The sequence below is a fragment of the Somniosus microcephalus genome, chromosome 2, assembly GCF_052327205.1.
Source record: "Somniosus microcephalus isolate GS21.2 chromosome 2, FLI_Smic_1.0, whole genome shotgun sequence".
Taxonomy (NCBI): Eukaryota; Metazoa; Chordata; class Chondrichthyes; order Squaliformes; family Somniosidae; genus Somniosus; species Somniosus microcephalus.
In genome coordinates, this window is record NC_140988.1 from 348,588,514 (window position 1) to 348,602,080 (window position 13,567).

At 47.0% G+C, this 13,567-nt stretch overlaps 1 protein-coding gene across 1 annotated transcript in view; it reads left to right on the forward strand.

Moving 5' to 3' along the window:
- Positions 1-406: 406 nt before the first annotated feature.
- The window catches only part of LOC147123675 (transmembrane protein 127), a 49,868-nt gene continuing 36,707 nt past the window's right edge, over positions 407-13,567 (forward strand). The window contains exon 1 of the mRNA XM_085975510.1: positions 407-707. Within this exon, the coding sequence (XP_085831636.1) occupies positions 521-707 (187 nt within the window). The 5' untranslated portion in view covers positions 407-520. The remainder of the gene's footprint in view (positions 708-13,567) is intronic.

The window sequence follows — 13,567 nt, forward strand, 5'->3', positions numbered from 1 at the left end:
TCTTCTTCTTAGGCAGTCCCTCGGAACCGAAGATGATTTGCTTCCACATTAAAAATGAGGAGGAATTTCTTCACCCAGAGAGCGGTGAACCTGTGGAATTCTCTACCACAGAAGGCAGTAGAGGCCAGTTCATTAAATATATTCAAGAAGGAGTTGGATATATTTCTTAAGGCTAAAGGGATCAAGGGATATGGGGAGAAAGCAGGGACAGGGTACTGAATTTGGATGATCAGCCATGATTGCATTGAATGGCGGAGCAGGCTCGAGGGGCCGAATGGCCTACTCCTGCTCCTAACTTCTATGTGTTCGCAGGTGACTGATGAGTCCAGTACGGGACCTACAGTCTCTGTCACAGGTGGGGCGCCACAGATACTAAAGAGTTAACAGTCCTTTGTGCGTCATCGCGTCGACGCAGTTGGCACGTCGTCAGGCGGGGAGTTGGAGAGCCGTGTTGTCTTGTGCGTGCGTGTCTTTCGCTCTGTCTCTGTTCCTCCTGTGGTGAGTGGCCGGGGCCGGGGGCATGGAAGGCAGATTGCGGGTTCCGCAGAATCGCAACCTGCCGGCCGCTGTCACTCAGTGCTTCTCGGTGGTGGCTCTGTGCACGGCAGTGGCCGATCCCAACTGGTTCCAGGTCGCGCCCAACGGCACCTCCCCGCAGATCTACGGAGTGGCTTATGTGGTGCGTCTCCAGGGAAACATCACGGCAGGTAACCGGGCAAGAGAGAGAAAAATATATAAAGGTGGGGGGTGAAGGCTGGAGAGACGGGCAAAGTGAACGGACCACCCCTGGGATGGAAGTATGCACTTCTAGATAAGTTGGCACAGTGCCCTTTCAAAAGGATCTTCTACCTTAAAAGGGTCACCCCTCCTTTTGAGGTTTGCAAAACACAATCACCAATTGATTTTCTCTTTTTTTAAAGTTACTTTAGAAACCTTTTCCCCCCGCCCCCACAAGAGAAAGCAAAATGTGATTGCACCAGTCCCGTCGTAACACTGAATATTAGGTCATCAGTGTTGCAAGACTTGAGTTGTGCAAGACTTGAGTTGTACAAAACAACATGAATTAATTAATAAAGAAAGAAAATCCCACCGCCTTTCACCACCTCAGGATGTCCGAAAGTGCTTTAAAGCCAATAAAGTACTTGAAGTGTCGTCACTGTTGTAATGTAGGGCAATGTGGCAACCAAATTTTCACGCAGCAAGATCCTACAAACATGCAGTGAGATTAGTGACCAGATAATATGCTTTTTTTTTAGTGGTGTTGGTGAGGGATCAATATTGGCGAAGGCACTGTGAGGACTCTGTTGTTCTTTTTCGATTACATTATATAAAAGGCAATATAAACTAATGGGTACAATTCTAAAGGGGGTGCGTGAACAGAGACCTGGGGTGCACAAATTGTTGAAGGTGGCAGGGCAGGCTGAGAAAGTGGTTAAAAAGGTATACGGAACCTGGGCTTCATAAATAGAGGCACAGAGTACAAAAACAAGGAAGTTATGATGAACCTTTATAAAACACCGATTCGGCCTCAACTGGAGTATTGTGTCCAATTCTGGGCACCGCACTTCAGGAAGGATGTGAAGGCCTTCGAGGGGGTGCGGAACAGATTTACAAGAATGGTTCCACAGATGAGGGACTTCAGTTACATGGATAGACTGGAGAAGCTGGGGTTGTTGTCCTTAGAGCAGAGAAGGTTGAGAGGAGATTTGATAGAGGTGTTCAAAATCATGAGGGGTCGAGACAGTAGAGAGAGAGAAACTGTTCCAATTGGCGGAAGGGTCGAGAACCAGAGGACACAGATTTAAGGTGATTGGCAGAAGAACCAGAGGCGACATGAGAGAAAACTTTTTCACTCAGCAAGTGGTTAGGATCTGGAATGCACTGCCTGAAAGGGTGGTGGAGGCAGATTCAATCATGGCTTTCAAAAGAGAATTGGATAAACACCTGAAGAAAAACAATTGCAGGTCTGCAGGGAAAGTGGGACTTGCTGAAGTGCTGTTGCAGAGAGCCGGCACAGGCTCGATGGGCCAAATGGCGGCCTCCTGTGCTGTAACCACATCATGGAATCTTTAATGTCCACCTGAGAGGGCAGACGTGGGTTTAATGCCTCATCTGAAAGTCGGCACCTCAGACGGTGAAGCACCCCCTCAGTACTGCTCTGAAGTGTCAGGCTAGATTATGAGCTCAAGTCCTGGAATGTGGCCTGAACCCACAACCTTGTGACTTGGAGGCGAAAGTGCTACTACTGAGCTAATAATAACTTGCCCTATGTTCTCGTCCCACCCTTTACTCGGGTCTTTATTTGACCCCCGAGCTGATCTTACTGCACCACATTGATAAGACTTCATCTTTTTCACCTCCAGAACATTTCCTGCTTTTGGTCCTACCTCTCTTCCTCTACCGCCTTAACCTTAACCCATGCCCTCCTCCCCAGCCTCTCGTGTACCTTCACTAAATCCAGTTAATCCTAAGTTCCGCAGTTTGAGTTCTTCCTTGCACAAAGTCCTGCACACCCCTCATGCTTTTCGTTATGCCTCTCATTGATTTCAGCATCCTCACCCTTGTTTTTAAACTGCTCCATGGTCTCAACAGCTGTGTGTTCTGGACCACCTCCCTCGCTCCTCCCACTTTGAGTTACTACTTGCGCTTGCTGGCTTTTTGAATTCGAAATAAATATCAAACCCTAACGAAAATTCTCTTCTGCTTGATTGATTGTATTTTTTTGTCTCAGTGCCTCCTACAGTGAGATTGGGAACTGAATGCGTGGATGACTGTGGGTGTGACTCTTCCCCCCCCCCTGCCACTCTCTGCTACTGTGGCCTGGGGCTGCACTGTCACGGTTTTGAATGAACATGCAGATTATTAAACTGGGACCAAGGTAGATGTCCCAACACCTGTACAGGCAACCTGCCTCTGCTGTTGACTGGCAAACATCTGTCCTTCCAAGGCCCAGGTTACTTGTTTCAGTGCTTCAGATGGATGTTAAAAATTGGCCAACCTTCTTCCCTCAACCAACACTACCAAAACATTAACTGGTTATTCATCTGGTGGATGTTGCTGGTGCAGAATCGCTGCCATATTTGCCTACAGAACAGTCGGCACTTCAAAGAAAAAAATCATTGTGATTTTTTTGCGACATTTCAATGCGATAAGGTGCTATAGAGATACAAATATTAGTTTATAAACTGCTTTGCCTTGTAATCTCTCCCCTTCCCTTCAAAACCTTCCTCCAAAATTGATCTCTTCAACCATACTTTCCATCTATACACCCAGTTAACCTTTCCTAGCTCATGCTGCGGTCCTCCTCTGCCCTCTCGCACTGTAAAACAATCTGAGACACTGTTCTCTGTGAGGGACGCTATGAAAATACAAGTTGTTATCTTCCTGGGCCGTTCACCATTCCTCTGTTGTGTGGGTGCTTGTCCAGCTTGCTTCCATTAATGGTGTTTTTGATCCAACCACTAAGAAGTGCGTAAGAGTGACTCAGCATGAGTTGTTCGCCAAAAAAAAATAGTTCATGTAGTTTTATCTCAAAGGGACTGGAATACAAATGGGAGGAAGTTATGCTTCAGTTGTACAGAGCCTTGGTCAGACCCCATCTGGTGTACTGCATTCAGTTCTGGGCACCGCACCTCAGGAAGGATGTAGTGGCCTTGGAGGGGGTGCAGCGCAGATTCACTACAATTATACTGGGGCTTAGAGGGTTAAATTATGTAAACAGGCTGCGGAAACTTGGCTTGTATTCCCTTGAATATCGGAGATTGAAGGTGATATGATAGAGGTGTTTACAACGTTAAAAGGATTTGATAAGGTAGTTTTTTTTTATTCGTTCACGGGATGTTGGCATCGCTGGCAAGGCCAGCATTTATTGCCCATCCCTAATTGCCTTTGAGTAGGTGGTGGTGAGCCGCCGCCTTGAACCGCTGCAGTCCGTGTGGTGAAGGTACCCCCATATGGAGAAACGATTCCCTCAGGTGGGGGAATCAAGGACAAGGAGACATAATCTTAAAAATGAGAGCTAGGCCATTCAGGACTGAAATCAGGAAGGACTTTTCATACAAAGGGTAGTAGAAATTTGGAACTCTAACCCCCAAAAGGCTGTGGATGGTGGGGCATTTCGAGTCTTCAAGACTGGGATTGATAGATTTTTGTTAGGTAAGGGTAACGAGGGATATGGAGCAAAGGCAAGAAACTGGAGTTGAGGTGCAGATCAGCCATGATCTAATTGAATGGTGGAACAGGCTCGAGGGGCCGAATGGCCTCCTCCTGTGCCTAATATTTCTATGTTTTGCCAGCAGCTGTCACAATGGCGGTTCCAGTTCCTGAGACTGAGCCTGCCTCAAAACAATGCCTGTTCTTTCAGTGTTGAGAAGGTCTTTCTGCTGGGTTGGCTAAGGAACATCTCAGACTCTGATGTTTCTGTTCTCGGCTCTCTCTTCCTCTGAGGAGGGGGCTAATTTTTTTTTGTGGGGGGGAGGGGCGGAGAAGTTACCATTTAAAATAAAAGTAATAACTAATGTTTGTGTAACCTAAGAATGCAAGGAGATCATTAAGTCTTTGGGTTAAACCAGTTACGTTTAGCTCCCCATGATGGCTGGTAGATAAGTGCTCATCCCAGTGTGGTACTGATTCATGCAGCTCAGAATTGCCAGTATTTAAAATTATGAGGGGTTTTGATACAGCAAGTTGGGAGAAACTATGTCCTCTGGCAAGTGGGTCGGTAACCAGAGGTCACAGATTTAAAATAATTTGCAAAAGAGCTAGAGGGTAAATTAAGAGAAATTTTTTCACACAGAGGGTTGTTAAGATCTGGAACGCACTACCTGAAAGAGTGGTGGAATCAGATTCCATAGGAACTTTCAAAAGGCAATTGGACGTGTACTTGAGCTCATTTGCAGGGCTATGGGGCAAATGCTGGGGAGTGGGACTAAATTGGACAGCTCTTTCAAAGAGCCGGCACAGGTGTGATGGGTCGAATGGCTTCCTCCTGTTGCGGTAAGATTCTATATGACTCTATATCAGTCCCTGAAAAAATAAATTATAAGGGCTGGGAATAGGACTCAATGTATTTTCGGAGAGCTGCTCCACTCGAGCCTCCTCCTGTCTTTCCTCATCTAAATCTATCTATCAGCATAATTTAGCTGATGCCATTCGGGATGTTACAATTGATTCATTGCCCCAGGGCTAGGAAATTGAAAAGTCAGCTGGTTTTTGTTCCTGCTGCTTACAATAATGATTGAAAGGATGCTGTGTTTACAGGATGACTTGGCGTCTATCATAACCCATCCCATATGATAACACTCATTATTATTATGCTCATGTGGAGCATTAATGTCACCATAGACCGCTTGGGCTGAATGGCCTGTTTCTGTGCTGTAGAATCTATGTAATTCTGTGTAACACCTGGAACAGCTGCTAACAAGAATACTTATTACTTTTAGAAGAAGGGAAGGCTTGCATTTACATAGTGGCTCAACATGTCTCCCAGAAATGCTTCAAAGCTCTTTGCACAATGTTCCTGAAGTGCAGCTAAGCTCAGCAGCAATTTTGCTCATGGCGAGATAAACACGTGACGGAGAAAGAAATAGGTGGTTATGTTGATGGGGTTAGATGAAGAAGGGTGGGAGGATGGAGCATAAACACCGGCATGGACATGTTGGGCCGAATGGCCTGTTTCATTACATAGAATTACATCGGATATATGTCACAGAAACAGGCCATTCGGCCCAACCAGTCCATGCTGGTGTTTATGCTCCACACGAGCTTCCTCCCGTCTTTCCTCATCTAACTCTATCAGTATAACCCTCTATTCCCTTCTCCCCCATATGCTTGTCTAGACTCCCCTTAAATGCATCTATACTATTTGTCTCAACCACTCCCTGTGGTAGCGAGTTCCACATTCTCCCCACTCTCTGGGTAAAGAAGTTTCTTCTGAATTCCCTATTGGATTTCTTGGTGACTATCTTGTATTGATGGCCTCTAGTTTTGCTCTTCCCCACAAGTGGAAACACTCTCTCTGCAACCACTCTATCAAAACCTTTCATAATTTTAAAGACCTCTATTAGGTCACCCTCTAATCGCCCATGTAATCGCAAGGCCTTAATGAAGAGATGAATGTCTGGTTAATCTCTTTTTGGTGGTGTTGAGGGAAGGATGTTGGCCAGAATGGAGAATTAACCCTTCTGTCCTTCAACCAGTGGCTTGAGATCTTTAACATCCCCCCGCACCTCCCCCCGAACCTGCAGAACAGACGGATAGGCTCTGTGTTCATCATCTCAATCAAAGGGTGACACCTATGACAGTGCAGCAATCCTTCAGGCCTGCAGAGACTGTGTGCCGAAGTCTTGGAGTAAGGCTTCAACCCACAACTTTCTGAATCAAGAGGTAAGAATTGACAGGACTGTCAAATCTGAATCTGCATTGCAAAACTAAGTGATTCCTTGTAGTTGTACCTTTACTATGCAAACAAATATACGCTCACAACATTCTTACTGCCTTTATCTTTTATCTTTGTTATCTGGAAGATTCTTGAACTCCTTGGGTATGGTGCAGTAACTCACAGGTTAGCACAAGTGTGGCATGAAGGAGCCCTAGTAAAACTGGTGTCACTGGGAATCGGAGGGAAAACTCTCCACTGGCTGGAGTCATACCTAGCACAAAGAAAGATGGTTGTGGTGATCATCACAGCCCCAGGACATCACTGCAGGAGTTCCTCAGAGCAGTGTCCTAGGCCCAACCATCTTCAGGTGCTTCATCAATGACCTTCCCTCCAACATAAGGTCAGAAATGGGGATGTTCGCTGATGACTGCAGTGTTCAGTGCCATTCACAACTCCTCAGATAATGAAGCAGTCCATGCCCGTATGCAACATCTACAAGATGCACTGCAGCAACTCGCCAAGGCTTCCTCGACAGCACCTCCCAAACCCGCGACCTCTACCACCTAGAAGGACAAGGGCAGCAGGCGCATGGGAACACCACCACCTCCAAGTTCCCCTCCAAGTCACACATCATCCTGACTTAGAAGTATATCACCAATCCTTCATCGTCGCTGGGTCAAAATCCTGGAACTCCCTACCTAACAGCACTGTGGGAGTACCTTCACCACACGGACTGCAGCGGTTCAAGAAGGTGGCTCACCACCACCTTCGCAAGGGCAATTAGGGATGGGCAATAAATGCTGGCCTTGCCAGCGACCCCACATCCCACAAACGAATAAAAAAAAATGACAGAGTGGGAAACTTCAGCAATGATTTGACCAATGTGCTTTAGTTAACATGTTTATTTCATGCAATATCTTTGCTTCATTATTGCATTCTTAAATACACACAGGGTTGATTTACAACTTTTTATCCTTGACAGCAATATATTGGTATCTTGATGAATTATTTTTGCAAGAAAATTATTGTTCCAGTCAGTCTATTCCTGAGTGAAAAAGTAACAGTTAACCAAATGAAACTACTGTAGTTCCCGATAGAGCAGTCCTATGGTGGGTTATTTCCAGTGATGCGAGCTGGAAAGTGTACCTCTATGGGTGTTGGGTGAGGGCAAGATTGGGCTTAGCTGTGATGCTCCTTCATTCCTTCGCGCCAGTTAATATTAATAAAAAAGTATTTTTTAAATGAGGAGAGCCTGGGAAATGTTGGTGTTCAGAGGGACCTGGGTGTCCTTATACACAAATCACAGAAAGTTAACATGCAGATACAGCAAGCAATTAGGAAAGCAAAAAGATTGATGTGCAAGAGTAAAGACGTCTTACTACGATTGTACAGGGCCTTGGTGAGACCACACCTGGAGTACTGTGTACAGTTTTGGTCTCCTTACCGAAGGGAGTGCAACAAAGGTTCACCAGAATGATTCCTGGGATGAGAGGATTGTCCTATGAGGAGAGATTGAGTAGACTAGGCCTATATTCCCTAGAGTTTAGAAGAATGAGAGATGATCTCATTGAAACATATAACATTCTTAAGGGGCATGACAGGATAGATGCTGGGAGGATGTTTCCCCTGGCTAGAGAGTCTAGAACTAGGGGTCACAGTCTCAGGATAAGGGGTCGGCCATTTAGGACTGAGATGAGGAGAAATTTCTTCACTCAAAGGATTGTGAATCTTTGGAATTCTCTACCCCAGAGGGCTGTGGATGCTCAGTCATTGAGTATATTCAAGACAGAGACAGAGATAGTGCGGGAAAGTGGAGATGAGGTAGAAGATCAGACATGATCTTATTGAATGCGGAGCAGGCTCGAAGGGCCGAGTAGCCTACTCCTTCTCCTATTTCTTATGTTCTTAAGTAGATTGCAAGCACACTCTATCTAGGCTCAGGTGTGAAGAATGACTGCTTGCTGGAGTTTTACCGATGCTGCCAATATTGTGCCTCAGAAAATGTTAGCACCTTCAGGATAGACGGGAAAAAAGGAAGAAAACTGGAAAAAAGCTAGCTTATAAAATATCCTTTGCTTTTAAAAAAAAGTTTAGTAATTGGCTCTGCAAATGGTTACGTTAAGGCATGAGACCACATGATGCTCCCTCAAGACTTTTCTTTATCACATGCGACTGTTAAAGATACAGATTCCCTGTTGTTGAGCAAAATAAGGAGCATTCAGATGTCTAATGCAGATGGAATGTAATCTGATTTGCGTATATAAAACTCGTGCAAGTAGGCAATGCACTCGGGTTGTGAACAAAATCTAATTTAACAATTACAAATTGTTAATATTACTAAGAAAAACAGCCAGGCACTGCAGAATGTACTCGAGTAGCAGTAATCATCCCTGACTTGGACACTTCTGCGAATTTTATTAAGAATCTGCAGCGTGAATTAATTTGTTGGCTGGGCCAGTGGTAGAGAGCACCTAATTCTCAATTCAAGTGGAATGGCTTACAGTGGAGAGCATCTTCTACATTGCTTTTATTATAAGTGCACCTCCTGTTAAATGCTAGTAATTGAAGCTAAGTCCACTAAATAAGCCTTCAGATCCTCCTAGATGACGGTTGCATGGAGTCAACTGGTAACCTGCGACACAGTATAATGTAGTGTATATGGATAACTCTACAAGTTAATAAAGAAGATGTAAGTGATTGAGTGCATTATGATGCAGTATAAGAACATAAGAAACAGGAGCAGGAGTAGACCATTCGGCCCCTCGAGCCTGCTCCGCCATTCAATGAGATCATGGCTGATCTTCTACCTCAACTCCACTTTCCTGCCTGATCCCCATATCCCTTGATTCCCTTAATATCCAAAAATCTATCGATCTCTGTCTTGAATATACTGAACAACTGAGCCTCCACAACCCTTTCTCATTGCACAATACTAGATCTAAAATAGCCTGTTCCCTAGTTGGTTCCTCAACATACTGATCTAGAATAGGATTTTAATAGGATAAGGCAGGATCTGGCCAAAATGGACTGGGATCAGCTACTTGTAGGAAAATCCGCATCGGAGCAATGGGAGGCTTTCAGAAGGGAGATTGAGATCATACAATGGCAACATGTTCCCGTAAAGGTCAAGGGTGGTTCCAAAAACCACAGGGAACCTTGGATGTCAGGGGATATACGAGAATGGATTAGGAAAAAAAGGAGGGCTTTTGGCAGATACAAAAGGCTAAAGACGGAGGAAGCCCTAGAGGAGTACAAAAAGTGCAGGGGGATACTTAAAAAAGAAATTAGGAGATCAAGGAGGGGCCATGAAATAACACTGGCGAGCAAAATAAAGGAAAATCCTAAGATGTTTTATAAGTATATTAAGGGTAAGAGGATAACTAGGGAAAAAATAGGGCCCATTAGGGACAAAAGTGGCAATCTGTGTGTGGAGCCGGAAGATGTAGGAGGGGTTCTAAATGAATTTTTTGCATCTGTTTTCACTATGGAGAAGGACGATGTAGACATAGAAATAGGGCGGGGGGACTGTGATATGCTCGAACATATTAACATCGAGAGGGAGGAGGTATTGGCGGTTTTAGCAGGCCTAAAAATGGATAAATCCCCAGGCCCGGATGAAATGTATCCCAGGCTGCTGTGTGAGGCAAAGGAAGAGATTGCGGGGGCTCTAACACATATATTCAGGACCTCTCTGGCCACAGGGGATGTGCCAGAGGACTGGAGAACCGCTAATGTAGTACCATTATTCAAGAAGGGAAGTAGGGAAAAACTGGGGAACTGCAGGCCAGTGAGCCTAACATCAGTGGTAGGAAAATTATTGGAAAAAATTCTGAGGGACAAAATTAGTCTCCACTTGGAGAGACAAGGATTAATCAGGGATAGTCAACATGGCTTTGTCAAGGGAAGATCATGTCTGACTAATTTGATTGAATTTTTTGAGGGGGTGACTAGGTGTGTGGATGAGGGTAACGCAGTGGATGTGGTATACATGGATTTCAGTAAGGCCTTCGATAAAGTCCCGCACAGGAGACTGGTCAAGAAGGTAAGAGCCCATGGAATCCAGGGTGTCTTGGCACATTGGATACAAAACTGGCTTAGTGGCAGAAGGCAGAGGGTGATGGTCGAAGGTTGTTTTTGTGACTGGAAGCCTGTGGCCAGTGGGGTGCCACAGGGATCGGTGCTGGGTCCCTTGCTGTTTGTGGTCTACATTAATGACTTGGATATGAATGTAAAGGGTATGATCAGTAAGTTCGCGGATGATACAAAAATTGGTAGGGTGGTAAATAGCGAGGAGGGTAGCCTCAGTCTGCAGGACGATATAGATGGGTTGGTCAGATGGGCGGAACAGTGGCAAATGGAATTTAACCCGGAAAAGTGCGAGGTGATGCACTTTGGGGGGACTAACAAGGCAAGGGAATACACAATGAATGGTAAGACCCTAGGCAAGACGGAGGTGCAGAGGGATCTGGGTGTGCAAGTACACAGATCCCTGAAAGCGGCGGAACAGGTGGATAAGGTGGTAAAAAAGGCATATGGGATACTTGCCTTCATTAGCCGAGGCATAGAATATAAGAGCAAGGAGGTTATGATGGAGCTGTATAAAACACTGGTTAGGCCACAGCTGGAATACTGTGTGCAGTTCTGGTCGCCACACTACAGGAAGGATGTGATCGCTTTGGAGAGGGTGCAGAGGAGATTCACCAGGATGTTACCAGGGCTGGAGCGCTTCAGCTATGAAGAAAGACTGGGCAGATTGGGTTTGTTTTCCTTGGAGCAGAGGAGGCTGAGGGGGGACATGATTGAGCTGTACAAAATTATGAGGGGCATAGATAGGATGGATGCTGAGGAGCTTTTTCCCTTAGTAGAAGGGTCAATAACTAGGGGGCATAGATTCAAGGTAAAGGGCGGGAGGTTTAGAGGGGATTTGAGAAAGAACTTTTTCACCCAGAGGGTGGTTGGAGTCTGGAACTCACTGCCTGAAAGGGTTGTGGAAGCAGGAACCCTCACAACATTGAAGAAGCATTTGGATGAGCACTTGAAATGCCATAACATACAAGGCTACGGACCAAATGCTGGAATATGGGATTAGATTAGACAGGGCTTGATGGCCGGCACAGACACGATGGGCCGAAGGGCCTCTATCCGTGCTGTATAACTCTATGACTCTATGAGAATACTATCTTGCATACATTCCATGAATTTGTCCTCCACACTATTGCTGCAAATTTGGTTTGCCCAGTCTATATGTAGATTAAAGTCCCCCATGATTACTGTAGTACCCTTGTTACACAGGGCCATTGAATAGCCTGGACATTTATAACGAAGAAAGTTTCCAAAGGCTTTTGAAATAGAGGATTGGAGAAGCCTCAATGATTTAAAATGAATGACTTGACTCAAGATAGCGCAGAATAAAAGAAATGGGAATTGGCGGAGAAACACACCTGTGTACATCTCTCCCGACATCCGTACATGGCCAGAATAACGACTGGTTAATATTGCAAACTGCTGAGTGAGGAGGTCAGCGGGGGTGGGGCATGGGTGGGGTGAGGTAGGGGATGGGAAAGCGGGGTGGGGGTCGGGCAGGGGTGGGGCTAATTTCCTGATTTATACTCTGCCTCTAATTTCCTGATTTATACTCTGCCCTACATTACAACTACTGTTTGGGGGCCTATAAACAACACCCACCAATGTTTTCTGCCCCTTGCTGCTCCTTAGCTCCACCCAAACTGATTCTACTTCTTGATTTTTGGAGCTAAGATCCTTTGGGGGAAAAATTGGGTCGTGCCCCCTTTGGGGCGCTAACTTCGCCGGGGCGCTACTTTTAGCGCCCTGAAAAAATTAACGCCCCCACGCCCAAAATTCACTGGTAGCGCCCCAAGAGGGAGGCGGGGCACTACTGGAAGTGCCCTGCTTCCCTCTTGGGGTGCTGCGAGTGAATATCACGGCACCGCAGTATTGCAGGTTTTCCTCCCCTTATTAAAGGCGGGGGGGGCCTAGCGCAGCGCGACCCGGGACCCAGTTGGGCCACCAGGGATCGGAGTGCTGGCAAAAGAGCCCGGCACTCAAGAGAAGTGCCGGGCTCACAGAGTGCAGCCAGCACCCCGCGGTGGGTCTGCACAGAAGGCCGGGGACAGCAATGGGGGCAGGTGCTGGCAGGCGGCCAGCAACAAAAATGGCCGCCCGGCACCTCCCCTTTAATTTGCGCCGCCCCAGCCGCAGGTAGGCCCACCTGACCCTGCCAGACATAGCGTCCAGCGGTAAGTCGGGGGGCGCTACCAAAGATCGTAGCTGGGGTGCGAGCGGGGTGCTGTGCACGGCGATGACGTCATCGCCGCAGGCGCTAATGGTTACTGCCAGCGCTAACCTCCCACTGAATTTCACAGGAGGCATTGGCCCTCGGTGCTAACGGGAGGCGCAAATCAACTGAATTTTTCCCCCTTTCTCTGTACTGTCTTTATCCCATCCTTTATCACCAGGGCTACCCCTCCTCCTTTCCCATTTTGCCTACCCCTTCTAAAAGTTAAGTATCCTGGAATATTTAGTTCCCAACCATGGCCACTTTGCAACCACGTCTCCGTATTGGCTATTAGATCACACCTATTAATTTCTCTCTGCGCTATTAATTCATCTATTTTGTTGCGAATGCTTCATGCATTCAGATATAGGCCTAGAAATTCAATGGGGCGCCAGTGTCGCCAGGGCGCCAGAAGTACCGCCCCGGAAGGAGTCGCGAACGCCCGCCAGAAATTCAGTTTCAGCGCTCCAGACGGAAGCGCAGCGCTACTCGAGGCGCCCCGCATCCGTCTTGGGGCGCTGCAACTGAAGTTCACAGCGCAACGTGCCGCAGCGCCACACGCTGCGGCACGACGTGCTGCAGTGCTGCAGGCCTTCCTCCCCTTCTTAAAGGGGAGGGGCCTGCTGCAGCGCGATCCGAGATCGCGAGTGCCGGCAAAAGAGTCCAGCACCGAGGAGAAGTGCCGGGCTCTTGGGAGACAGCCGGCACAATGCGGTGGGGGGGGTGCTCAGGAGGCCGGGGACGGCTGCGCGAAGAGGTGCTGGCAGGCGGCCAGCAAAAAAATGGCCGCTCAGCGCCTCTACCGCCGCAGGTAGGCCCCCCTGAACCGGTCGCAAATTGCGACCGGCGTTACAGCGGGGGGCGCTACCAAATTTCGCGATCGGGGCGGTAGC